The 26956-nt window shown below is 40.5% G+C and overlaps 1 protein-coding gene across 1 annotated transcript in view; it reads left to right on the top strand.

The window, feature by feature from the left end:
- Nucleotides 1–26956, top strand: part of DNAH6 (dynein axonemal heavy chain 6) — a 242664-nt gene that overhangs the window by 160407 nt on the left and 55301 nt on the right. Inside the window, exons 47-59 of the mRNA XM_042981846.1 lie at nucleotides 5023–5175; nucleotides 6433–6573; nucleotides 7893–8135; nucleotides 10634–10801; nucleotides 11519–11754; nucleotides 12874–13135; nucleotides 14241–14364; nucleotides 15095–15291; nucleotides 16261–16464; nucleotides 17203–17328; nucleotides 19044–19208; nucleotides 21182–21249; nucleotides 23450–23630. Of these exons, the coding sequence (XP_042837780.1) occupies nucleotides 5023–5175; nucleotides 6433–6573; nucleotides 7893–8135; nucleotides 10634–10801; nucleotides 11519–11754; nucleotides 12874–13135; nucleotides 14241–14364; nucleotides 15095–15291; nucleotides 16261–16464; nucleotides 17203–17328; nucleotides 19044–19208; nucleotides 21182–21249; nucleotides 23450–23630 (2268 nt within the window). The remainder of the gene's footprint in view (nucleotides 1–5022; nucleotides 5176–6432; nucleotides 6574–7892; nucleotides 8136–10633; nucleotides 10802–11518; nucleotides 11755–12873; nucleotides 13136–14240; nucleotides 14365–15094; nucleotides 15292–16260; nucleotides 16465–17202; nucleotides 17329–19043; nucleotides 19209–21181; nucleotides 21250–23449; nucleotides 23631–26956) is intronic.

Raw genomic sequence — 26956 nt, forward strand, 5'->3', positions numbered from 1 at the left:
ATGGGAAAAGCAATGCATGAACAGAACAAGGAGGTGAACAAAGAAAAAGAAACCATCAAAAAACCCAAACAAATCCTGAGCAAAAAAATTTAATGGAGAGCTTCAGAAGCAGATTTGATCATGCAGAAGAATCAATCACTTAAAAGACAGGATGTTTGAAATTATCCAGTCAGAGAGGCAAAAAGAAAAAAGAATGAAAAAGTTTACAAGACCTTTAGGACATAATGAAAAGAAATAATTTCCCAATCATGGGAATTCCAGAAGAAAAGAAAGAAAAAGGAACAGAAAGTATATTTACAGCAATAATGGCTGAAAACTTTCCAAACCTGGGGAGAGAAATGGACATCCAGATTCAATAGGTTAAAGCCAAACAGGGCCACTCTGAGACCCATTATAAGTAAATATATATAAAGAACTCATACAAATCAATAGCAAAAAAAATTCAATTTAAGAAAATGGGCAGAGGATCTGAATAGACATTTTTCCAAAGAAGACATACACATGGCCAACAGGTACATGAAAAGATGCTCCAGGGTGCCTGGGTGGCTCAGTCGGTTAAGCATCAATTTCAGCTCAGGTCATGATCTCACAGTTTGTGGGTTCAAGCCCCGCATCAGGCTCTGTGCTGGCAGCTCAGAGCCTGGAGCCTGCTATGGATTCTGTGTCTCCCTCTCTCTCTGCCCCTCCCCTGCTTGTGTTCTATCTCTCTGTGTCTCAAAAAATGAATAAACATTTTTAAAAATTAAAAGAAAAGTAGAGATACTCCACATCAGTAATCATCAGGGAAATGTAAATCAAAACCACAATGAGATGTCACCTCACACAATTTATGCCAATAAATTAGATAACCCCGAAGAAATGGATAAAATCCTAGAAACATACAAAGATAGCTACCATGGCTATCATCAAAAAGACAAGAGAGAACAAGCATTGGCAAGGATGTGGAGAAACGGGAACCCTATGCACTATTGGTGGGAATGTAAATTGGTGCAGTCACTATGGAAAATAATATGGAGGTTCCTCAAACACTTAAAATATGGAGGTTCCAGAACTACCATATCATCCAGCCATCCCACTCCTGGGTATATATACAAAGGAAATGAAAACAGGATCTCATAGAGATATCTGAACTCCTATGTTTATTGCAACATTATTCACAATAGTCAAGATATGGAAACAACTTAAGTGTCCATCAATAGATGAATGGATAAAGAAGATATGGCATATACATACACATACACATAATGGAGTATTAGTCATGAGACAGAAGGAAATCCTGCTGCTTACAACAACATGGATAAACCTTGAGGGCATTATGCTAAATGAAATAGTGGACAGAGAAAGACAAATACTCTATGATATCACTTACATGAGGATGTAAAAAAAGCCAAACTCATGGAAACAGAAAGCATAGTGGTTACCAGGGGCTGGGGGATGCAGAAAATGGTGAGAGGTTGGTCAAAGGGTACAAACTTCCAGTTATAAGATGCATTAAGTTCTAAGGATCTAATGTACAGCATGGTGACTATAGTTAACAATAATGTATTATATGGGATGAGCACTGGGTGTCGTATGGAAACCAATTTGACAATAAACTTCATATATTGAAAAAAAATAAATAAAATAAAAAATTTAAAAAAATAATGTATTATGTACTTTAATGTTGCTAAGAGAGTAAATCTTAAATGTTTGCACCACAAAACAAAGAAATGGTAATTATATGATGTGATGGAAATGTTAACTAACGCTTCTATAGTGGTAATCATGTTGCAATATGTAAATATAACAAATCAATACATTGTATGCCTTAAGTTTATACTATGTTATATGTCCATTAAATCTCGATAAAGCTGGAAAATAAATACAAATACAGTCTTTTTCAAATGAAAAGGAAAAGACAAGCCCATCAATAGAAGAAATATAAAAATGTAATAAAATGCAAATAGAAAGTTCCTTTAAAAAAAGAATTCAAGGGCTTTAAAGACCTGAAAAATGTTCAGCCTTCCCAGTAACCAAAGAAATTTAAGTAAAGATAAATGCCAGGGGTTGGCCTTGCACATTGACAAAGGTTAAAAATCATAATATTCATTGTTGACAAAGATGTCGGAAAACAGGCCTTGCATAGAACTCACCAGTGAATTAGCAAAATCTTCTAGAAGGTAGTAGCAATATGTAGATAAATTCCTTAAATTACTCTTACTTATAATTACAGCTGCATACAAAGTTGTATGTGCAAGAATATCTATTGCAGTATTTTAAAATAATGGGGTATCTGGGTGGCCTAGTTGGTCTTTAAGCATCCAACTCTTGATTTCTGCTCAGGACATGATCTCATGATAGGCGAAACTGAGTGAGTCATTGGACTCCACACTGACAGCATGGAGCCAACTTAAGGTTTTCTCTCCCTCTCTCTCTGTTCCTCCCCTGCTTGTACATGTGTGCGTGCATGCTTTCTCTCTCTCTCAAAATAAATAAACTTTAAAAATTAAAATAAAATAAAATAACAGTTAATCTGAAATAGCCTTATTATTCACAAGTTATTTGTGGTATAATTATACAATAGGACACTGTAAAAAAAATTAAAATTACTTTATAGAAATATACACATTAATTAATGTGAAAAACGTTTATGATGTGTTGTTACATCATAACACATATACAAATCATCTACCATATAGGTTCTTTGTTTTAATATATATCTAAACAAATATGCCATATATACAATTTGAAACTGTCTGGGTCATGGGATTGTGAGTTATTGTTTTTTATTTTCTTAGTTGTGCTCATCAGTAGTTTCTTATTACTCTGATATTAAAATATTTTTATATAAGCTTAATGTTGCTTTTAAAACTCCAAAAATAAGATCAGACTGTCTTGCTCCACTTTAAGCAAACAAAAGGCTATTACACTCTGTTAAAAGCCCCAATCAATCTCAAATGTTCTATGCTAATGGAGAGTAAACATAACCATAATAACTAAAATTAATGTGTGTATATATGCATGTATATATATATATATATATATATATATATATATAACTATTATAAATATGAGAAGTTGAGACAAGCAAGATGTTAAAAATAGAGTTTAATTTGCTATTTCTAGCAAATACAAAGTAGAAATAAGTATGTTTAAATAATATGAAGAATATAATTTCTAAGCTGGAATTGATGGCTATATACTATAATTATATTTTACAAAGAAAGTAAATATTTTCTAGTACTACTGAAGGTTTACAAAAATTGGCCATATGTTAGGTTTAAACAGATTTTCAATAAATTCAAAAAAGCATAAACTGTGCTGATAACATCCTTTGTCCATGCTCTAATCAAAGGGAAATTAATGATGTGGCTCAGCACTTTAAAACATTTATATAAAGAATTCCTGAGTCAAGAACATCAGAATTTAAATCTCTATTTTAGAGAACAAGGAAATGAACTTAATATACATAGAAATCTGTGTGATGCAACCAAACAGTTCTTAGGATTAAATTTATAGAATTGAATAAAAAATTAGAAACTACATAAATTAGGGGCACCCGGGCGGCTCAGTCAGTTAAGCTTCTGACTCTTGATTTCGGCTCAGGTCATGATCTCACAGTTCATGAGATTGAGCCCTCCCCATGTCCAGGCTCTGTCCTGCAGCATGGGGCCTGCTTGGGATTCTCTCTCTCTCCCTCTCTTTCTACCCTTCCCCCACTCGTGTGGCTCATGTGCATATGCACTCTTTCTCTCTCTCTCTCTCAAAATAAATTAATAAACATTAAATAGAAAAAGAAGCTACTTAAATTAGTTGACTTAAAATTTTAGGAAAATAAAGGTCACAAGGAAGAGCAAAAATAAAAAAAGCAAATAATAAGATAAAGGTAGAAATAAGTAAATTATGACAAAGAACTAGTGTTTGCTCTTGGGGAAAATTAACAAGACACAATTATTCCAACTTTAAGAAAAAAACAAAAAGTTACAAATGAAGAAAATAAAGTAACAGATACTTTGTCATAGTTAAATAATAGGACCCAAACTTTTTTAAAACTAAAAAGTTAACTAAAACAAAAGGATAAATGATAGATTTTTAATATTTGCATCAATTATTAGAGGCAAAGGTTTATTTTGTAATATGAAAATTACTCATTCAAATTTAAAAGTAAACTCCAATATATAAATGATTACAGTTTGAACCGATCTTGTAAAGTTTATTTATCTATTTTATGAGCGAGACTGTGAGCTGTCAGTACAGAGCCCAACATGGGGCTTGATCTCACAAATTGTGAGATTATGACCTGAGCCAAAACTAAGAGCCAGACACAACCAACTGAGCCACCCAGACACCCCTGAACATATATTTTAATGGAAAATGGTAAATGTGGAATCACATTTGCCCTTGCTAATAATCAAAGAAATGGAAATTAAATTCTCCCAAAGCAAACATTTATACTCCCTAACCTTGTAAAAATAAATGTTAAAGGTTCATGAATCATGAATCATTTGAGTTGAATGAGAAATTTAAAATCTTTCAAAATCCAGAAACTATTCATGCATTTTAATGGCTAGTCTCCCTCCTGGGAGTTTATCCCCAGGAAATAACACAACTGGGGAAAATTATAGTCCTACATATGTTCTTAAATGTAAACAAAACTGTGGACCATTTAAGTCTATGGGAAAATGTGGCACATCAGCTCTATAGTATGTTATGCTATACGATAAGTACTGTACAGAGCCATGGATACATATTTATGAGAAAAGTTAGCTGAAAGAGGGCAGAATATAAAATGTTTACACGTATTACTTGAACCATGTAAAAGACCAATGCCTTTTAAGAAACAAAACAGAAAGGAAAAAGGAAAAATCAATTACTTCTATATTAAAATATTAAGATTCTAATTTTTAATATTATTTTCTCTTAAAGATAAAATTAACTCAATGTGGATTTTGATTGAATATTTGCTTTACAATTTACAAGTAATAAATAAAAAATCTAAACTGGTTGAGTGAATTACAACGATCACTCTGCTTTCTTCCACAGATTGTAGTAGAAGAATTCCTAGAAGATATAAATAACATCCTGAACTCCGGTGAAGTGCCCAATTTATTTGAAAAGGATGAGCTGGAACAGGTTTTAGCAGCCACCAGACCACGAGCGAAAGAAGTAGGAATTTCCGAGGGGAATAGAGATGAGGTAGGACACAATGGTGATAGGCTTTACTAAAACACAAAGTTGTGTTAGCCTTTTTTTCTTTTTCTTTTAATGATCTACATCTCCCTTTGAGGAGTCCATGGATGGATTTTTGCCCCGAATATAATTGTCTTCCTTTGTAATTCTATGTATTTTACTTCCTACATTCGAAGCATTGCTACACCAGACTTCCAGAGAGATCAGTGAGAAGCAGAAAATAGAATCCCTACTGCCCCATGGATGTCAGAGCCTTGTCCAAACAGGACAGTTTGCCTTATCCTTCTTTAAACACAGATGTATTTCACACGTCCTCAGTGCCCTGCCTGAGGAATCCAGTATTTTGGATCCCCTTGCCTATTCGCAAGGTTATAGCACCTAAAACAGAAATGGATTCCCCCACCTCTCCCCAGCCAGCCCCATCTCAGAAACAACCCAGCTCCTGTCCTCTCCCGTTTCTCCACCACGGTGCTAGATTCTGTGCACTGCCATCGGTCTACCCTAGTGTTTCCCCTTGCTTCTACACCTTTAATTTTTTTGACCATTCTTATGTGTTTTCTTCTGTATCCTTTCGTGAGATCTCTTCTGCTAGGTCAGGGCTTCTAAGTACAGACAGCAGGGTCTACTTCAGCTGACGTAAGCAGAAAGGGCTTTATCTGAGGAACACAGAATCACTGAGAGCCCAAGAGAGGGACTCTAGGCTAAATTCCTCAGAACGAACATGAGATGCAATTGGTAGATGTCAGCGGTCAGGGAAGCTGCTGAAGCAGGAAGCCACTGAACCGATCAGCATGTTGCTGCTTCAGCTGCCAGCTCCAAAGCCACGTGACCCCAGCCAGGTCAGAAAGCAGTGGAAATAAGGAGCCACATCAGAGATAGTTTTCCGGGTCCACGCCCCTTCTGCTAGACTCTGCACCTGCACACATAGTGGCTACCTTGCCCCGTCTCTCTTTCTTCCCGTGCCTTCTACCCCAAAGCAAAAACCTGTATGAATACCTCTCTCCACTTTATTCTAGGAGCCTCCTTAAATACACTGATGAGAAGGACCTACATCACATCCAGAACCCTAGTTGCAATGGAGTCCGCAAAATGTCATTTTTAATCTTTCCAGAGGGGTCGGAACGGACATTGAAAAAAACAGTTCACATATCTACTACACTAACGCCAGTTTTATCTGATATTGGTAGACCCAGAGGCAGTAGCTAACACTTGTTGTCATTGTTACTTCACCCTTATTTTAAATTGAAAAATATCTTTTGTTAGGTGTTTCAGCACTTTATCAGCAGAGTCCGTCAGAAGCTGCACATCGTTCTCTGTATGAGCCCTGTGGGGGAGGCCTTCCGGTCCCGGTGCCGAATGTTCCCATCCCTTGTGAACTGCTGCACTATTGATTGGTTTGTCCAGGTTGGTGACATCCCAGGATACCTCTTTGGGAAGATGGATTCACTTGGTTTTAAAGGGGTAACACATTGTCCAAGAATAACTCAGGTGTACCTGCATTGGCTTTAAAGCCCACTAGGAATTTACTCATATACAAGGGATAACTATGATAGTCATTGAACAAAGGCGAAACAGAATTTCTAAAGGAAGAGGAGACTATTGAATTTAGCAATGTAGAAATTATTGGTCATCTTGACAAGAGCGGTTTCAGTGGAGTGATGAGGAGAAGGTTCAAGAGAGAAGAGAGGAGAGGAATCAGGCAGTGAACGTAGGCAACTCTTTCAAGGAGTTTTTCCCCGAAAGAACACCAAGAGATGGCTAGTAGCTACAGGGGTACATGAAGTGAAAAGTGTTTTTAAGTGGGAAACACAAATAACACATATGTGTGCTGCTAGAAACGATCCAGAAAAGAAATCTGTTGATGGAGCCAATGCCAATGCGTAGGCAAGAAGAGATGGGATTGAGTCATCAGTGCAGGGGCTGGTCTCCGCAGGGAGCATGCACAGTGTAGCCCAGAGAAACAGGAAGGAGGGCAGAGTATATGAGCACAGAGAGAGGGAGATGGATAGATGTGGGGGTGAGAGCATGCTTAAGTTCTGTTTTCTTTGCTTCTGTTTCCTTTGGTGATGTGGGAAGCAAGGTCATCAGCTGGGAATGAAGTGGAAAGAGGAAGTGTTAGCAGTCTGTAGAAGCACTTATGGGCTGCACCAAGAACCCACTCAAGCCAGCTGTCACAAATTTAAAGTGAGGCCAATCGGCATGGTTGTGTGTTTCTCTCTAGCCATGCTCCACTACACAGTCACAGACATGGGGTAACAGAGAGTTGTATTTGACCAAGTTTCAGGTGAGCACAAAGAAACAAGAAAGAAGCAAAGAAGTTGAGGCGAAGAGGAGGGTGATTATAATGATGGACCCGAAGTCCTGCATGATGTAATGGACCTGCGTAATAAACAGAGTAAGGACATGAGGTCCTCGTATTGTATGTGATTGTATTCATGGAATTATTACGAATACACCCAATCATATATTCATTCAATTAACAAATACTGGTTGAACAACTTTCAAGTGCCAGGCAGTGTGCAGATAGAAAATGCAGACCCAGACCCCCCTCTAGTGAACCCAGCCATTCAGTTCATTAAATATTATAGACATGAGGAGGAGTTAGTTAGGTAAAATGGGGGACAAAGCAAGGAAGAGTTCCAAAGAAATACATTTTCTTACTTGTTAAAATGTACACTGTAGAAATGAGCAACCGATTTTCCAAATTATATCTTTATTTACAGTGGCCTAGAGAAGCACTTCTTTCTGTATCAAAGACATTTTTCTCCAGCGTTGATGCTGGAAAAGAAGAAATGAAAGAAAAGCTTTCCCTCATGTGTGTGAACATTCACTTGAGCGTCTCCAATATGGCAGAACGCTACTACATGGAGCTCCGGAGACGGTACTACACAACGCCCACCTCCTACCTGGAACTCATCAATCTTTTCCTGACTATGCTGAGTGAAAAAAAGAAGCAGTTGGTTTCAGTAAGTTTAATATTATCAAAAAAAAATTTTTTTTTTTTGCTTGAAGTCAAAACTTGCCAGAATGAGTGGAAGATCTACATACCATCTTACCCGCTGGAGCCTTCTCTATCCTGACATGTGCCCTTACCAACCCACAGCAGACAAAAAAAGTGTCTCATGCTGTCAGCCCAAAGACCTTCCCCTTCCTTGATATTTATATTTTTTGTACTGTCATTTACATGAGTGTGCCTCAGTAGTAGTGAGCATCAAAGGTAAGCAGTGAATTAGACATCTCTGTAGTATTTAATAAGAACCTTTTGTTAAGCAGTAGAGATGGAGTTTGCTGATCTATCGTGTGTCAGTATTTCCCATTAAGAGCAAGGACTTCAGGGGCACCTGGGTGGCTCAGTCAGTTAAGTAACTGACTCTTGGTTTCAGTTCAAGTCATGATCTCACGGTTCATGGGTTCAAGCCCCACATCAGGTTCCATGCTGACAGTGTGGAGCCTGCTTGGGATTATTTCTCTCTCCCTCTCTCTCTGCCCCTCCCCTGGTCATGCTTGCTGTCTTCTCTAGATAGATAGATAGATAGATAGATAGATAGATAGATAGATAGATAGATAGATATAGATAGATATCTATTTTTTTTTTTTAAAGAGTAAGGACTTCAGTGTCAGCCAGGCTATATACAACTTATGTTCTGCCTCTTTCTTGCTACACAACCTTGAGCACATTGACCTAGTAACTTCACTAGGTCTTAGTAGAAAATAAGGATAGAGGGGCGCCTGAGTGGCTCAGTCAGTTGAGCATCCAACTTTGGCTCAGGTCATGATCTCACAGTTCATGAGTTCAAGCCCCACATTGGACTCTATGCTGACAGCTCAGAGCCTGGAGCCTGCTTCGGATTCTGTGTCTCCCTCTCTCTCTCTGCCCCGCCCTTGTTCATGCGCTCTCTCTCTCTCTCTCTCTCTCTCTCTCTCTCTCTCTCTCAAGAATAAATAAACATTAAAAAACATTTAAAAAAAGAAAAAAAGAAAATAAGGGTAGAACTACCCTATGACCCAGCAATTATACTACTAGATTTACCCAAAGGATACAAAAATGCTGATGTAAAGGGGCACATGCAACCCAATGTTTATAGCAGCACTATCAGCAATAGCCAAAGTATGGAAAGAGCCCAAATATCCATCAACTGACGAATAGATAAAGATGTGGTATATGTATACAATGGAATATTACTCGGTGATCAAGAAGAATGAAATCTTGCCATTTGCAACAACATGGATGGAACTAGAGTGTATTATGCTAAGCGAAATAAGTCAGTCAGAGAAAGATAAATATCATCTCATTTCACTCATATGTGGAATTTAAGAAAGAAAACAGATGAACATAGGGGAAGGGAAGGAAATAAGATAAAAACAGAGAGGGAAGCAAACCATAAGAGACTCTTAAATACAGAGAACAAACTGAGGGTTGCTAGAGGGGTGTTGGGTGGGGAGAGGAGCTAAATGGGTGATGGGCATTAAGGAGGGCAATTGTTGAGATGAGCACTCGGTGTCATATGTAAGTGATGAATCACTAAATTTTACTCCTGAAGTCATTATTACACTATATGTTAACTAACTTGGATTTAAATGAAGTAAAATAAAATAAAATAAAATAAAATAAGAAATATCTATATCCACCCCTTGGATTGTTGTGGAATTTAAATAAAATACTGTTTGCTAAGTACTTGGAATATGATCTGACACACATGAGGTGCTCAGGAAATAGTGGCTGCCATCATCATCACCACTTTCAGGCTATTAACCTGAAATTTTCAACACTTCAAACAAAATAAAAATAGAAGTATATACCATTAAGATATTTTTAATATTTTTCAGAGGGTTTTTACCTGGTAAATAAATGCATGCTTTGTATAACAACTTGATAAATACTTTGAAACCTGTCAGTTTGAACCAGACTTTCTGACTCACCTTCAAAAACTAGTTATTCCCAGTGTTTCCTCTACCAGGTACCACCCATTGATCCTAGTCAAAATTTCCTTACCACTGGGAAGTAGGGTTCAGATCCAGCAACCAGAGCTAAGTCCCCAGAACACTGTCTCCTAGAACACTGACAAGTTCTCAGCTCTGTCCACCCATCTTGAGGAAACAGGTTCCTAGATATGTGGCCTCCAGGAATTCCTGTCTGAATTTGTCCCTCGTTCATTCAGCATGCTGCCAAGCTGCCCAGCTGAGGGGATAAAAATAATACAGTAGGGGCCCTCAGCCAGCCCACAGTCCAGTGACATGCCAACTGCTGTGACTAGGGGGCGTGGGTCCAGACTCACCATGGGGAATGTCACGCTCATTTCCTAGAGTTCTGTTACCTGAAGATTTCTGTATGTTCACAGTTTTAAGCATTACAAACTGATTTACCAATTCTGTAGATGTAAAATTCTAGTACATGAGTAAGGGATGCCAGGAAACTTACAGTTTGTAGTTATAGTTAATAACAGATATTTTTATTGTCATCTAGGCACGTGACCGGGTGAAGAATGGTCTCACGAAGCTATTAGAAACCAATGTACTAGTAGATAAAATGAAATTAGAGCTTTCAGCTTTAGAGCCTATCCTTTTTCAAAAATCACAAGATGTTGAAGCCCTGATGGAAAAATTGGCAGTGGATCAAGAAAATGCCGATCAGGTATGCTACGTTAACCAACATTGTGGGCGAGAAGGCTTTGACCACCAACTTATCACTTATATATCATGCATGAGATTGGATTTTTTTAATTTTATATGTAATGAAAATAATTAAGTGATAGATCTAGCAATGCTTTTAAGTTGTAAAAAATCTACCCTCCATAAATACATTCTCCCTGAGAATGAGAGAACCCAATGAGTGGACAGAGGATGGTGAGAAAAGTACCCCCCACAAATAAAAAGGAACAGACTCATCTCCAAAGAAGGAACTGTTTGTTCCAATAATTTCAGCTCAGTTATCCTATCAACGTATAAGATGGACAAAGGAGGGCATAAAATGCAACATAGCAAATTCTCTTTCATTATTGGTATAATCCAAAGGGGCAAATATGACTCATTATCATTGGCTTTGTTTTTAAACGTTGAAATTCAAATATTGAAGGATGCCTGGGTGGCTCAGTCAGTTAGGCATCCAACTTCAGCTCAAGGAATGATCTTGCAGTTTGTGAGTTTGAGCCCGCGTTGGGCTCTGTGCTGACAGCTCAGAGCCTGGAGCCTGCTTCGGATTCTGTGTCTCCCTTTCTCTCTGCCTCTCTCTCTCTCTCTCTCTCTCTCTCTCTCTCTCTCTCTCTCTCAAGAATAAATAATAACATTTTTTTAAAAATTAAGAAAAAAACAAATATTGAACCCACCTAAGTAGATGTGTTTCAATGGCTAGGTCCGTAGCATTGTGCAAGAAGATGAAGCGACGGCAAAAGTGAAAGCTGAAGAGACCCAAGCAATAGCTGATGATGCTCAAAGAGACCTTGAAGAAGCTCTACCTGCACTTGATGCTGCTAATAAAGCACTGGATTCCTTAGATAAAGCAGATATATCTGAGATCAGAGTTTTTACAAAGCCCCCAGATATGGTCATGACTGTTATGGAAGCAATTTCTATTCTCTTGAATGCCAAGTGAGTAATTCAGAGTCACATGTTCCCAGAATGTATGGTGGAATTTCCTTGGTGTTTTTCTACATTGTCATTAATATGTTCTCATTCTCTTTTCCACCTTCTCATGGATGTGGTCAGTCATTCAACAAATGGATTCAACAAGCATTTTTTGGAACATCTGTTTTGTGCTAGATGATGGAAGATCTGAAGCTCTTCTCTCTGAGGCACATATAGTATAGTGGGGAGACAAACATGAAAAATAATAATTTCAAGACATGTGAGATTTGCATAGTAGTAGGAGTTCAAAAAAAAAAGAGTGCTCATGGAGAGGTGTGAGCAGGTTTTTGGGAGAAGATGCTCAGGAGGAGAGTGAGACCATGGAGAGAGCTCAGGGACATTTGATGCTCATGGAATGGACTGAGACAGTGATTGCATCATGCAAGGTCTTGTATTTCAACCTGAAGATAGGTAGTTTTCAAACCTTCTTTACTAATACACATTTTTTCCAATAAAAATTGTAAGAAATATTTCTATGTAAAACCGACCAAGCAAGGGTAGAGGACCCAGAGGACCCCCGCCCAGCTTCCCTGCTCACTCTCTGGCCAGCACCTCAGTAGGGCCTGGGAGTTCTTCAAAGCATGGATGAACAGCTCCAACCAGAGGGGACTGAGAACCATTGAATATTTTCGACATGATTGGATTTTCTTGTGAGAAAGACCAACTTGGCAAAAGCTCACAAGGGGCAAGTTTGGCTGAGAGACATAAAACCATTTAGAAGGTGATTGTAGTGTCCTGGCAAGAGATTTTAAGGGTCTAAACTAAGGCAAATGAGGTAAAAAGAATGTGAGTGCCAGGGCATTGTAAGAATAAAACTATTATTTCCATAATGTCTTACATTTCTAAAACTATGATTTGATCATTCTTTTCTCTACGAAAACTGGGTTGTTTGAAACATGAGTCAACCAATTACTGTCTCACCAGGAATTGTGGTATACTTAACTACCAATTACTGGAATTAGAGTATGGAGATTAAAACTACCCACTAATTAGGATAATATCTTAGTGTTCTCAGAAGAACACATTTCTTTTGTTCTTAAATCACTTTATTACAGTGCTATTAACATCATGTCTGTCTTTCAGACCTGATTGGCCAACAGCAAAGCAACTTCTTGGTGACTCTAACTTTCTAAGAAGACTTCTAGAATATGATAAGGAAAATATAAAGCCTCAGATATTGGCAAAACTTCAGAAGTATATTAACAATCCTGATTTTGTGCCTGAAAAAGTAGAGAAAGTGTCCAAAGCATGTAAATCCATGTGCATGTGGGTAAGAGCGATGGATCTATACTCTAGGGTAGTCAAAGAAGTCGAACCAAAGAGACAAAAACTCCGTGCTGCACAGGTATATTATTTGTGTTGTAATATTTAATAGAATTAAAGGCCATAATCATTAATCATTCTAGCTCCTGTGACTTTACACAATATAGACAACAGTGCTCTTGAAAATTAGTTTTTGTTGTAAAAAATAGCTGGTGAAGATTATTTTTTCAGGAATGACCTCTAAAATCAGCCCTTCCGCAGCATAGAAGAAAAATGAGTCCTTAGTATATTCATATCATCAGTCTGATGGTATTTTTGAGGTGCCATTCAGCTCTAGCATCTGATGCTTTGTGTTGCATTTGCTAATACTACCCCCCCCCCAACTCTATGGTGTCATCTGAGGTTCTAAAACCTGCTTAAGCTACAGTTGGATGTGAGGTCCCAAGCAGAACGAAGAATGCTCATTGATGGAGCAGGTTACTGAAAGGACCATGGCTACAGAGCTGGGGCAGCCAATTTTTCTATGAAGATACAGATAGGAGATGTTGTAAGTTTTGCTGCTATGTGGTCTCTGTTGCAATTACTGAACTCTGCAGTTGCAGCACAGAAACAGCCATCAATAACACATACATGAGTAAGCATGGCTGTGTTCCTATGTCGCTTTATTTATACACCCAGGAATTGAGTTTATACAGTTATCATCTGTCATGAAATGTTCTTCTTTTAATTTTCCCCCAACCATTTAAAAATGTAAAACCAATCTGAGCTTGCTAACTGTATAAAAACGGGCAGCAGGCTGAATCTGGTTTGCAGACCCAGCTCTAGAGAACTATTCAGGAAAGATTAGTTTTCCCTGTTGTGTGAATATTTCATTCATTTCATCATTTAAAGTTAATCCATTGTATTAACTAGTTAATCTCAAATGCTTGGAGGTTAAAGTACAGCAGTTCATCTGTTTCTCTATTCCTTCGATGATTTATTTTATTGGGTTTTGGTTTGGTTCTGTTTACTTCCACTCATATATTTCGTTTTATATTTGTTTTAACTTTGTATACATATCAAATCTTTTGAGACACAAAAAAGAGAACACAAATCCTATTTTTTTAAGAATCTATTATAAATGGACAAATTTTACCTTCTTTGGAGACCTTGGATTTTCATTTTAAATATTTACTTAATTTTATTAGGCTGAACTTGATATCACAATGGCTACTCTGAGAGAAAAGCAAGCCTTGCTAAAAAAAGTGGAAGATCAAATACAGGCCTTACAAGACAAATATGACAAAGGGGTGAACGAGAAAGAAAGTCTGGGTAAGTAACATAAAATTTATGTTCGTCAGGAGATGCCTGCTTTTTTTATTTTTTAAAGAATCTTTTTTAATGTTTATATATTTTTGAGAGAGACAGAGGGCAAGCGGGGGAGAGGCAGAGAGAGACAAAGACACAGAATCCAAAGCGGGCTCCAGGCTCTGAGCTGTCAGCACAGAGCCTGACGCAGGGCTCAAACCCATGAGCCGCGAGATCACGACCTGAGCCGAAGTCAAGACACTTAACTGACTGAGCCACCCAGGCGTCCCAGGAAATGCCTGATTTTTAAAAATAGAAGGAGTTTTTGGGTAGTTAGATCTCAGCTTCCACCCAACATAGAGGACGTATTTGCCCTCGATGTACTGCACTGGCCCTTCTAGTGCAAAATTAGAAGAACTGCATATATTGTATCCGTTCAGCTCCTGTATGGAAGGCTTGTTGGGACATGTTACATTATAACACAAGCAACATATGAATTTGATCCTGAAGAGAAATACTACGCTGACACAGAGAGAGCCATCTTCAGCCAGAGTAATGGAGTAATGAAAAGGATCTCTTTGCTTAGAAGAGGCAAACTTGGACTTGGCCCTGAAATGGAAAATAATGCTGAATTGGTGTGAGGTTTCATAGACATGTATTGACAATGCCACTATAAACAAAAGCAGGTGAATAAACATCTTATATTTTAGGAAAATACTGAATAACATAAGTTGATTTTCTTAAAATTTTCTAGCAAAAACTATGGCCCTGACAAAAGCACGTCTGATACGTGCAGGAAAGCTGACGGCTGCGCTAGAAGATGAGCAAGTTCGATGGGAAGAAAGCATCCAGAAATTCAATGAGGAGATATCAAATATCATTGGGAATGTGTTTATAGCAGCAGCTTGTGTAGCCTATTATGGGGCCTTCACAGCCCAGTATAGGCAATCGGTGAGTAAACTCCCTTTCTGGGAGGTGAGAAGCAGCTGAAACTGGCAGAGGCAGAGTTGGGGGGATCATTTTTCTGATTTTATAGGGGGCCCTCCACTGTGAAGGTTCTCCATGTTGGAAACTTACACACTCCACAGCCCTCCACCTCCCCCGTCAGCCAGCAATGGTTTACCCCTAGGATTTCCTGAACACATTCCTTCCTTTCCTTTTCTCCTTAGAAAGTTAGTCATCACTTCCTTAATAGCTCAAGAACCTGGGGGGAAAAGAGAGGGGCAGGGAGATACCTCCCTTCATGGTCAGAAGCAGCATGGAAAGTCAGCCAGGATGAAGTATTCTGAACAGGCACGACTGCTACAATGGGCTAGGCAATGGGAAGGAGCAGGAAACTAAATTATTTGGAGAGATTTTCAGGCCATGTTTATGAAATGCCTTCCTATAAAGGTTTCACCCTTGTCCGTGGGTTCTAAAACCTAATCAGTGTAGGACCGTAGATTCCACAGGAGCTCAGGGGTCATCTGGTACCATGTGGGTGGTGCCAATGATGCTTTTCGACTGTCCCACTCATGGAAGGAGGTAGCATGCTAACAACCCTCTGCCCCATCTTCTAATTGCTAGTAGCATTATGATACTAGCCATTGTGATAACTCCAACTTTTTCACATGCTTTCAGACTCTCCCAAGGGGACAGTACACCCCTGGTTGAAGACTACTGTGACAACATTTGTCGTTTATACCTGAGAAAACTGAGGTTCAGACAAGGGGAGTGACGTGCTCAAAGCCACAGCTAGTTTATGGTATAGTTCTAGGCCCCAGGTCTCCTGATTGTCGGTCTTCTTCTTGTGTCCTGTGCTTTGATGCCAGGATGCATGTGGAAACCGGTAGAACTTACTTTTAACCGTGACATGTTGTGTGTATCCTCATTTACTGAGTGTTCCTGACTCTGTACAAGTAACCTTTCTTCCTCCCACAGCTTATAGAATACTGGATCCAGGACTGTCTGTCTCTGGAGATCCCAATCAATCCTTCCTTCAGTCTCATTAACATTCTTGGTGATCCCTACAAAATACGGCAGTGGAACACTGATGGGCTGCCCCGTGACATGATATCAACAGAAAATGGCATTTTGGTTACTGAAGGGAGACGATGGCCTTTGATGATTGACCCCCAGGATCAGGTGTGTAACAAATGCTTCAGATGAAGAGCAGCCTCCCACCTCCGCTTAATGTTGTGCTGTCTGTTCCAAATTCTAAAAGTGGACTTGAACACTCTTGCAAGATTTTGGGGGTTTAGATCTAGAAGGGAATTTGGAAGACTTCAAGTCCAAGTTCCTCATCTTGGGTTGGCAGAAGGGGAAGGGGAAGAGTCCAGCTGCTCTACATACTTGATTTTGATTGGCTTTGTTTAGGGGGTTGACCATTCGTTTTCTGGTTTCTATGGGAGCAGAAATTCATTCCTATAGAGTCCTTGTTCCTAAGAGGTCTGAAGAATCAGGATGAAGGCAGGGTAGGATAGATTTTACTGCAAGCCTGCCTGGAATTTACAGAATCCCATTATCTGACTCCTAAGTCCATGGATCATACTGTTCTAAGTGGAGTTTAGGAAAGGGAACTGTTGTCAGAACAAGGAAGACAAGCTTGAATACCTCAGGGATGGACTTTTCCCCTAGATGTGTCTGTTCTTCATTTGTTCCAAATTTGAATGAAAGGAAGAGTCCAAAACACTGCAGTTTAAAGGGCATTTTTATTTGTAGGGGGCAGGATAGTATTTTTCTTTTCTTTTCTTTTCTTTTTTTTATCTTTCAAACCTGTTTCCAGGTTGAGCAAAATTTCTAAACTTTAGTCTAAAAACTTCCGCTTTCTAGTCATTTATAAAACTCTAAGTCAAATATCCTGCTCTGTGCTTTCTCATACAGGCAAACCGTTGGATAAGGAACAAGGAAAGCAAAAGTGGTTTAAAGATCATTAAGCTTACGGATACTAATTTCTTGCGTACCCTTGAAAATTCAATCCGACTTGGTTTACCTGTCTTACTGGAAGAGGTTTGCTTTTCACTTTTCTTGGGTTAGTCCCCAACTTATAGACCATATCTGAAATCCTACACAGGTCACACTTGCATTGCCCTGGAAATGCCAGTCAGTTCCATTGGCAAATTGGTCAAACCAATTGCTTTGCCTACGAAACCATATACTATCACATGGGGAGCAATCTGTTGACTGAATGATTTTTCTGATTCCAGACAATGTTTTGGTGTTAAGTGGGATGGGCTCTGTTTTCTGACACTGCTGATTCTTAAACCTCACTGCAGCCCTTGATGGTTGACTGCCATGGAAGTGCAACACAGTAATGCCATCAGGCCATCAGGGACTGTCCACCCACACACGCTGAAGATGTGAAGCCAACAAAACACTCCAATGGGTGTAAATATCATTTTCTACCCTTCTGGCCTTGGCCAACACAGGAGGGTTCTGTAATGGGTCCTAGGCCCTCACTCAAACCCTGAAGTTACAGGGGAGGGCAAAGTCTCCCAAAATCGTTGATGCAGTTATGTTAGCCCCAAACTGGATTCTTAAACCCCAGTTTACCTGGTAACACAGGAAGCCCTTGGGGAATTTCTTCTCTCATGGCAAGGGACAAAAGACTTTCAATAATGTTCTGCCACTGAACAGCAGAGCCTTGTAACTGTAGCTGAGTGCTTTGGGGAGCAGGGGGTGGTCCCTTGGTCAGCACGCCAGCTAGAACAGGATACTCTGACCAGGCCCTTCCTGCTTTCTGTGACTTGGAATCATTAGCCTTATGCACCTAGCTGCTTTCTACATTTGTAAGGTGGAATATTCCAACTTTGTCTTCACCCCTCCGTGGGTGTGCAATCAGGTTAGCCGATCTCAACCAGCATTTTTTAATGAAATAGGATAGATTTTTAAGAGCACAAAATTGTATCATGGGTAGTAAGGGAAATTTTATCTCATAAACTTTTGTTTTAAGAAAACGTACATCCTTGGGCATCATGTCACAGTATGAAATGGATTTGTTAACTGTGGATTACAATCAAATTTTGACAGCTCCTAGGCCATGGGCCCCTACCACATACATCCTGACGTAAAGATGTTTGTCGTGGGGTCCGAGAGCAGTGTCTGCATGCCCAGGTTCTTACCAACCATCAAATCTGCTTTGAGGGAAAGAAAGTAACTATCATACAGAATAGAGGTCCACAAACTTTTTCTGTACAGAGCCAGACATTTTAGTTTTGGGGAGATGGCCACATACAGTCTCTGCAAACATCATTCAAATAGTCTTCTTCATTTTGGTTTGGTTTTAGAGTTTTGTTTTTATAACCCTCTAACAGGGTGAAAATTTTTAGCTTAAGCGCCATTAAAAAAAAACAAAACAAAAACAAAAAAAAAAAAAAGAAAAACAAGCCACAGAGGGTGAGATTTGGCCTGCGGGTGGTAGACTGCTATCTCTTGCCTTAGAACAGCCACAAAAGTGAACACATCATTTGTCTGGGTCCCGTGGAAGACCACCTGCAGAGACCCTCCTTTCTTGGATTCTTCCTTATGGGGATGAATGGCACAGTTAGTCTAAACAGCTGTATTGCCTTCACATGCTCTTACTTTCTTAGGCGAGCATACAGTAAGAAATATCTATCCGGCCCCTGAAAAGTGACTCATTCAAAGTAGATTTTGAGGCCTAAGGAACTTGGAAAGGTTGATGCCATCCATTTTAATGGCTTGTTTTTCGTGTTTTAACTTTTAAGCTTAGAGAAACCTTGGATCCAGCTCTAGAACCCATTCTTTTGAAGCAGACTTTCATGAGCGGTGGGCGGCTGCTCATTCGCCTCGGAGACTCAGACATTGACTACGACAAAAACTTCAGGTTCTACATGACAACCAAACTGCCAAATCCCCACTACCTGCCCGAGGTATGAGCTGCAGGTCTGGAATTCCCAGCCTGAGCGGACTATTATGTGTGAGGGTGTCTGACATTTGCTGGGTCCTCCCAGCTCTGTCCTCCCCCTCTGCTCTGCCACTCCCCTTCCTTCCACTGTCCTCCACTCTTGCTTCCCTTCTGAGTCCTGATTCTGATTCCCGTTGCCCTTCTGCTCGCCATTCAGCTGGACTCAAGCTCTCCCCACCTGGTCCCTAGGCGCTGCTCCCCTGTCTGCCACCCTGCCCACTGCCCGGTGTGCTGCCCTCTGCACCTCTGCAGCACTGTCACCTTCTCCCTCCCTGCCCACAGCTGCTTGCACAACACAGGGAAGCATTGCCTTCTAACCATTCTTCTCCCTCCTTCAGCTCAAGGCCATTTGTGCCCCTCTTGTGGTGGCTCATAAATGAACCAGGGCTTCACTGAGAGTCTGTGGGGAGGGGGGACATGCCTGTGTTTACATGTGCAAATACCCTTGGCATACAGCCCCAAATAAAGAAGTTGCCTGCTGGAAACATCTGGTGACTGGCACTTTGGAGAGTCAGGACTCAAACATCCAGGGTGTCTGTACTTAGAGTTCTGGAGCGGGGAGCATGTTGTCCTCCCTCATGCCCTTAGACCTTGAGGGGGTCTGTGTGCACTTCACTTCCATACAAACGTCCCTGAGCCACGACAGGATCCAGAAGTACCCTTACTCTGGTGCTGCAGAGCCCAAGGCAGCTGCAGCAGAAATGAAGACAGCTGGGCCTCCTCTCCCTTCCCACAAAGGGCTCCAAGGGCTCGCTCCACCCCTGCCATCCCTCCACACTGCCACAGCTCCAGGCACAGCCACACACGCTGCAGGGTCCCCCCCAGCCTGGTGCCTCTCCCCTTCTCCGACAGAGCAGTTAGGGAAGCAGCTTCACAAATGGGAACTTACTCCTTCACCCCGGTCCCCTAACAATAAAATCCTTGCATAAACCCTCCAGACAGTGCCATGTTCACCTCAGTTACTGAATTTGTCACAGCGGCCTGTTACTGAACACACTCAGGTGACATGAAACTGGCACACTTGTTGAGTAAGAGGAGGGAAATGCCGCCAAAAGCCCAGGTAGGCCTTTCCTTGTCAGCCTTGAGGGGTTTCATTCACACAGCCGCTGCCAGAGCCCGTGTCCCAAGTGCCACTGTAAAGTGCAGAGAAGCGACCACTGTGCCAACATACAGCCTCCGCACGCATTTAACTTTTGGGAGGGAGCATCGCACACCTTACCCAACACTAGCTCTGCGGCTGTGGGCCAGTGATCCCGTGTTCTGGAGCCCCAAGTGGAGAGAAAGCTTACTTCAGGATTTGCTTAGATTAGATAAGGATAGCATGTAACATACAGGACATTCAAACACTTTTTTTCTTTAGCTGTTAACTTACTCAAGTAATATTATAGCAATAATTTTTTATTGAAATGTTATGATGACATATAATGTGTAAAGCTCTATTTAATATCAATAATAGCTTCGTTTTAACAAGCACAAACTATGCACAAGTCACTACGCCTAAGTGATTTTATTATCTCATTTGGTCTTCGCAGTTACCCTATGACTTGTAACTATTAGCATCCCACTTTTTAAGTATTAGGAACCGAAGCTCAGCATGGATGAGCGGCTTGCCCAACACACACGAAAGCGGCACCCAGAATCAGAACCCAACCTTTCTAACCCTTTGCTGGCTCACCTTTCCTTAAAGCACCATGTAGGATTCTAAGATCTGTGGCCTGTAACGAACAAGACTGTCACTTACACTGCAGGGAAAACCGTATTAGGATTTTTGTAAGACACGATATGCTTGGTGGGTTTGTGGGTGGGTGGGTATGTTCACAGTTAGACCTGAGATACATCCAGTTGGGTAAAAATGGGCCATTTCCACTAAAGAAAGCACTTCTTATTTTATTTGTATGAATTTAAGCATTTTTATGTAAACCTATACTTCTCTTCCAGGTATGCATTAAAGTCACCATCATCAATTTCACTGTAACCAAATCAGGTCTGGAGGATCAGCTGTTAAGGTAAAGAAAAAAGCGGGGGTGGGGGGAGCAAAGGTTTGCTAATATTTTGTAGAAATTTTGACAAAGAAAACATTTTAATGTGTGGAAGCAGCAGTCATGAGTCCTCAGTCATAAAGAGGGTAGGAAATGGCCAGGTTCTGTATCTCCTGTCACTTTTGCAGCTGCCACGCTTGTCCACAGTCTTCTCAAGGAGGTCAGGAAAGTGCCCCTAATTCTCAGCCACAGTTTGGGCCAGGCCTGCAGCCCAGCCCGGCCTCTTCTCCTCTGCTGGGCTTTCCAGTCCTGGACAAGTGAATGAAGTCAGTCGTCCTGTGGCTCCTAGAGATGCATTGCTCCGCACCTGTGGGGAAGAACGCTACTCCCAAATAGATCTTTCCTATTTTTACTTGTCTCTAGGTGTTTTCTTACTGTACAGTTTTACCTGCATTTGTCCACCTCAAAAAAATGAAATACCCTCCTTCAGTGTATACTCTGTAATTCGTCTCCATTTCCCAAAAATGAGATTATGAATTATTGATTAATTGTCAGAATTAGCCAAGAGGCTTAGGAGACAAAAAACATTTAATATTTATTGAAATAATAATATTGATATTACTTAACAATGAATTTTATATGTGTATATGAGGATATATGTGTATATATGTATGTGAGTGTGTGTGTGTGTGTGTGTGTGTGTGTGTGTGTGTACATACATTACAGGAAAATATAATTTGACCCATGTTCAAAAAAAAATCAAGTCAAATTCATCAAGTCAAGTCAAAATGGAGTCAAGCTGGCTGGCTCAGTCGGTTAAGCATCCGACTTTAGCTCAGGTCATGATCTCAAGATTTGTGGGTTCAAGCCCCACATCAAGCTCTGTGCTGACAGCTCAGAGCTCAGAGCCTGGAGCCTGCTTCAGATTCTGTGTCTCCTTCTCTGTCTGCTCCTCCCCTGCTTGCACTCTGTCTGTCTATCTCTCTCTCTCTCTCAAAAATAAACATACATTAAAAAAATTTTTTTAAAAAACGGAGTCAAGATCATCCTGATTGATTACTATTATCACTGAGTTTAAGTGTTGTTTTCCTTGTTTATTTTAAGAATTTATCCTGCCAACTGCTAACTTGCTTAACTTCTGCTAGGCAGACAAAGGGCATTTCACCATATTTTAAGGACATGTTATAAGGACATGGCTGAACACTCTCATACCAGTGTATTCCCGTGAAAAGTTAAGCTTAGTTGCGTGACCAGCTGTCAACACATTACTCTGTCTGAGACAAGCGAAGTGCTCAGAGAAGGGAAAATGTTGAGACTTGGTCATGGAGTACAAAATCTCCAGGTTATATTGTATACCCCTCTCTTCTGAAAAAGTTATTTGAACAAATGAATTTGAGATGATTATTTCTTATGGTGTCCATATTGTAATTTTTAAAGTTTCTGAATTCAGTATGTACGTATCAAATGAACAGTGGGTTATTCTATGAGGCAGTTCATCCTAGTGGGTGATAGCATGTGCCCTGGAGTCAGCGAAGCCAGCTACAAGCCCAGCCCTGCCTCTCATACTCACATGACCTCAGAAAGTGACCCACTAGGGTCTGTTCCCTCATCTGCAAGCTGGGGTGGTAACCACAGTGCCTACCTCAAAGGAGCATTCGAAAGATTAAAAGAGAGAATCCACATAAAACTCTGAGCAGGGGGCCTGGCACATAGTGATGCTTAATGAAGATGAGCTCCTACAAACAGGGGGCTGGGAGCAAATTATGCATGGACAAATAAAGGGAGACATAAGTTCCCATGTCTGGGCAGGGGCAGAGCTGGAGGTAAGGCCCCTTTATTAGACACCATTAAGACTCGTTTCATGGAGGTGGTGAAATTTCAGCATCTCCCATAAAAAGAATATTCCAGGCACCATATTCAGCCTGGTACAAGCAAGCATTAGAAACAGAAATTGAATGATTAGAAAGATCATGCACTGAGCAGGTGAGAGAAGATGAGCAGAAGCCATGGGGACTGTGGTAGGGTGTCAGTTTTGAAATACAAGCTAAAGAATCACAACTAACATGTTATTCAGTGAATAGCCACTGTATAAACCCAGCAAAAGAGGGGCCTTGTGCATTAGGACATGGCTAGTAGCATTAGTACTCAGCTAAGTAGCAAAGAAAAAGAGAAGCAACTTTAGGGCAATAATAAAGTCATAACTTAAGCATTCAAACCTTGGTTCCAGTGATGTGGTACGACTTGAGAAACCCGAGTTGGAAGAACAAAGAATCAAGCTCATTGTGAGAATAAACACTGATAAAAACCAGCTGAAAACTATCGAAGAGAAAATCCTGAAAATGCTCTTTACATCTGAAGGAAATATTCTGGACAATGAAGAACTTATTGACACACTCCAGGATTCAAAGGCAAGTAAAATATTTTGAGTATTTATAGAAAGTGTCTTGGTTTTTTGGGTGCCTGGATGGCTCTGTCGGTTAAGCATCCGACTTCAGCTCAGGTCATGATCTCGCGGTCCACGAGTTGGAGCCCTGCGTCGGGCTCTGAGCTGTCAGCACAGCTGCTTTGGATTCTGTCTCCCTCTCCCTCTGCTCCTCCCCGGCTCACACTCTGTCTCTCTCTGTCTCTCAAAAATAAATAAAAACATTTAAAAAAATGTGTTGCTGCAAAAGTTACACCTGCAGCTTTTGAGGATTCTGCAAAGTCTTTTCAGCAAGAATGGCAGCCGCACCTGGGCTGCTGGGGTAGCACCAGAGTGTGTCCCACTGGCAGGGTCCCTCACCCCCCAGTGGAAGAGGAGGGAAACTGTACACAATAGCTTCTCTCATCTTGTCTGCATTTTTAAAACAAAGCATGTAAAGAACCGGGACAAGGTGTAAATTGAAAGGAAAAACAATTATATTCACATTAATGTCACCCCTTCAGGAAGCCTCCCTGGTATCCCCAACTGGAATTAATCTCTTCCTCCTTAGAACACCAGTAGCGACTCATCCGACTCTCTTTTATAGCACTTGACACTGTTTACCTTATGTCACCATGATCTAATTACATGTCTCATCTCTCGTGTTAGGCTGTTCAATTTGGTGTCGAATCGGCAAATAGTTCAGCTTGATACTCCTTCTCCAAGGGCTCACCATGGTGCTTCGCGTATAACTGGTGTTCAGTAAAAATGTCTTGCTAGTAAGATGAAGTTCTACATTAAACGCATAATCTTGCACTGAATTGTTTGGCAGATTCAAACCACAATTTTAAAAGTATACTGAGAATATAGCCTGTAAAATGATTTTCATCCATTCGTGAGAAACAGAAAATAATTTACTTTAAAAACCCTTTGACAGGGAGTACAGAAGGTACGTTCTTTGTCTTTCACTGACATCAGAAATGGTTTACTGCTTTACATCCTACAGTCTCTTTACGATCTCCGTATTCAAACAACAAACAAGTAATTCTGGCACTCCCATTTCTTTCCTCTCTTTGTCAGTCTCTTTATCCTCTTGCCGTTCATTCTTCCTCGGGTTTTTAGCTTCTGGAAGTTGGTGGTTAACCCATTTATTTTTTGCCATCAAAACTTTACACACAAATTGCTTAAAGAATGTGCTATTTGTACAAGGTTTGTGATAGGATTCCCTGCCTTCTTGGTGTGCCCCACCCCCACCCCCACCCCCCCCCCACGACTTCCTCCATAAAGACAGCTACATTCATCTCTTTTTTGTTTTGGTTATTTGGAGTTTTACATCTTTTCCTCAAATAATAGACTCATATTGCTACTTCTTGAGTTTTTCTTTTATACATTCACGGTTGTCTATACCTCTACCACACCCATACCCCCCCACAACCCTTTCCTCCCATCCCCCAGCCTCCCACCGTAGTTCTATCCTGATTATAGTTAAACATCCAATGTTTACATTGCCTAGAAATACGAAGTTCTGGCTGCGAGTATTGCAGGGGCTAAGGAGAGAAGGGCTAGGGCGTCACCCTTCAGCATGTATACACTTACCAAATCTCTGTTTTCATTGCGGAACCAGGGCCTCAATTGTGCCTGGCTTCCTTCCATCAAAAAATCCTCTCTTTTAGGGGTGCCTGGGTGGCTCAGTCAGTTAAGTGTCCGACTTCAGCTCAAGTCATGACCTCACCCTCTATGAGTTCAAGCCCCATGTCGGACTTTGAGCTGTCAGCACAGACAGTCTGCTTCGGATTCTGTGTCTCTCTCTCTCTCTCTCTGCCCCCCCCCCCAAAATAAATAAACATCAAAAAAAAATTTTGTTAAGCCTCTCTTTTAATTTCCCCAGGGATGAAACCTCTATTTTCCAGTCAGAGTGGGGTTAAGGGCAATCCCCTGACTGGTGGTGGGGAGATGACTTGGGAGTCTATCAACCAATGCTTATTTTAGGCCCTTCCCCCTTCCAGTGTTTGGACGCCTCTTAAGCCTTTGAAGGGGATTTGTATTTTACAAATTGAGTGACTTCTTGGCTTTCCCCTTTGCAGCCTAGGAAACTGTTTTCCTGGGTCTGCTAAGTCATTTACCATTCTACTCTCTGCTTTCTGGTTCTCAAATTGTATTGACATTTCCTCTTCCATTCTTCCTATCTTTGTGAGTTTGCACTGTTTTTAAAAATCCCTTTACTATAATTTTGTTGTGGTTTCAATAGGGAGTAAGGTAGATACATGTGTTCTGACTGCCTTCTTTCTCTGTAAGCTGGTTTCTTTCTGTGTCTGCAGGGAGTTGCCTTACAGATATCCTTTCTACAGGGCAGAGGTAGGACCGATTATTCCTGGGCCACGTTTCCTGCCATTTCTTGCCTGTACTTTATACTCCCCTAACCTCCCAAAGCCCTCAATTTATTTCATTTTTTAAAGTTTGTTTATTATTCGTGTATTTTTAGTAATCTCTACACCCAACATGGGGCTCAAACCCATGAAGCCAAGATCAAAAGTCACATGCTCCCCCAACTGAGCCAGCCAGGCACCTCCCAGACCCTTCATTTTAAAATATGTATCATATTCCCTGATTACTGCTGAGACCTCAAGTCTCTTGGGCATAATACCTATAGGTAGTTACTAAACTCAACTGAAATATATACAAACAATTCTAATACTCTCTGGCAAAAAGAAGAAAATAGTCCACTTTGTTTTCTCTTTAGCCCTGGTGGAGTCTTCATTATCAGGGCCTCGAGCTCCCCCAAAAATAAAGAATTGTTTGCAGGTAGGTCTCCTTGATCCAACTGCTTCCATATCAACTTCCTTCTTTCTACTCATATGTAAATGTTCTAGTTGAATCCAGTACTGAGCTTGAGGCTTCCCATGCAGCCCTGCTCTTTCTTGTCCGCTCAGGTTCCTAAGGGGTCAACACAGAGAGAGAGTTTGAGCCTTTGGTTTCTGGAAAAAGCTGAGTCCCTCCCTTCCCTTTCCTGGAGGACAGGGGTGGACAGTCTAGAATTAATTTAACCACTAGCCACATGTGGATATTGAGCCCCTGAAATGTTGCTAACCTGAATTAAGATGTGTTGTTACATACCAGATTTCGAAGACTTAATCTAAAAAAAAAAAAAAAAAGTAAAAATATCTCGGTAATTTTACATGGATTTTATGCTGCTATAATCAACATACTTTGGGTTATATTGGGCTAAATAAAATTATTGTTAAAATACATTTCACTTGTTTATTTTTACTTTTAATAAACTGAGAAAAGACAGAATTATATATGTGGCTCACATTAGGTTTCCGTTGGGCAGTG

The sequence above is a fragment of the Panthera tigris genome, chromosome A3 (genome assembly GCF_018350195.1).
Source record: "Panthera tigris isolate Pti1 chromosome A3, P.tigris_Pti1_mat1.1, whole genome shotgun sequence".
Classification (NCBI taxonomy): domain Eukaryota; kingdom Metazoa; phylum Chordata; class Mammalia; order Carnivora; family Felidae; genus Panthera; species Panthera tigris.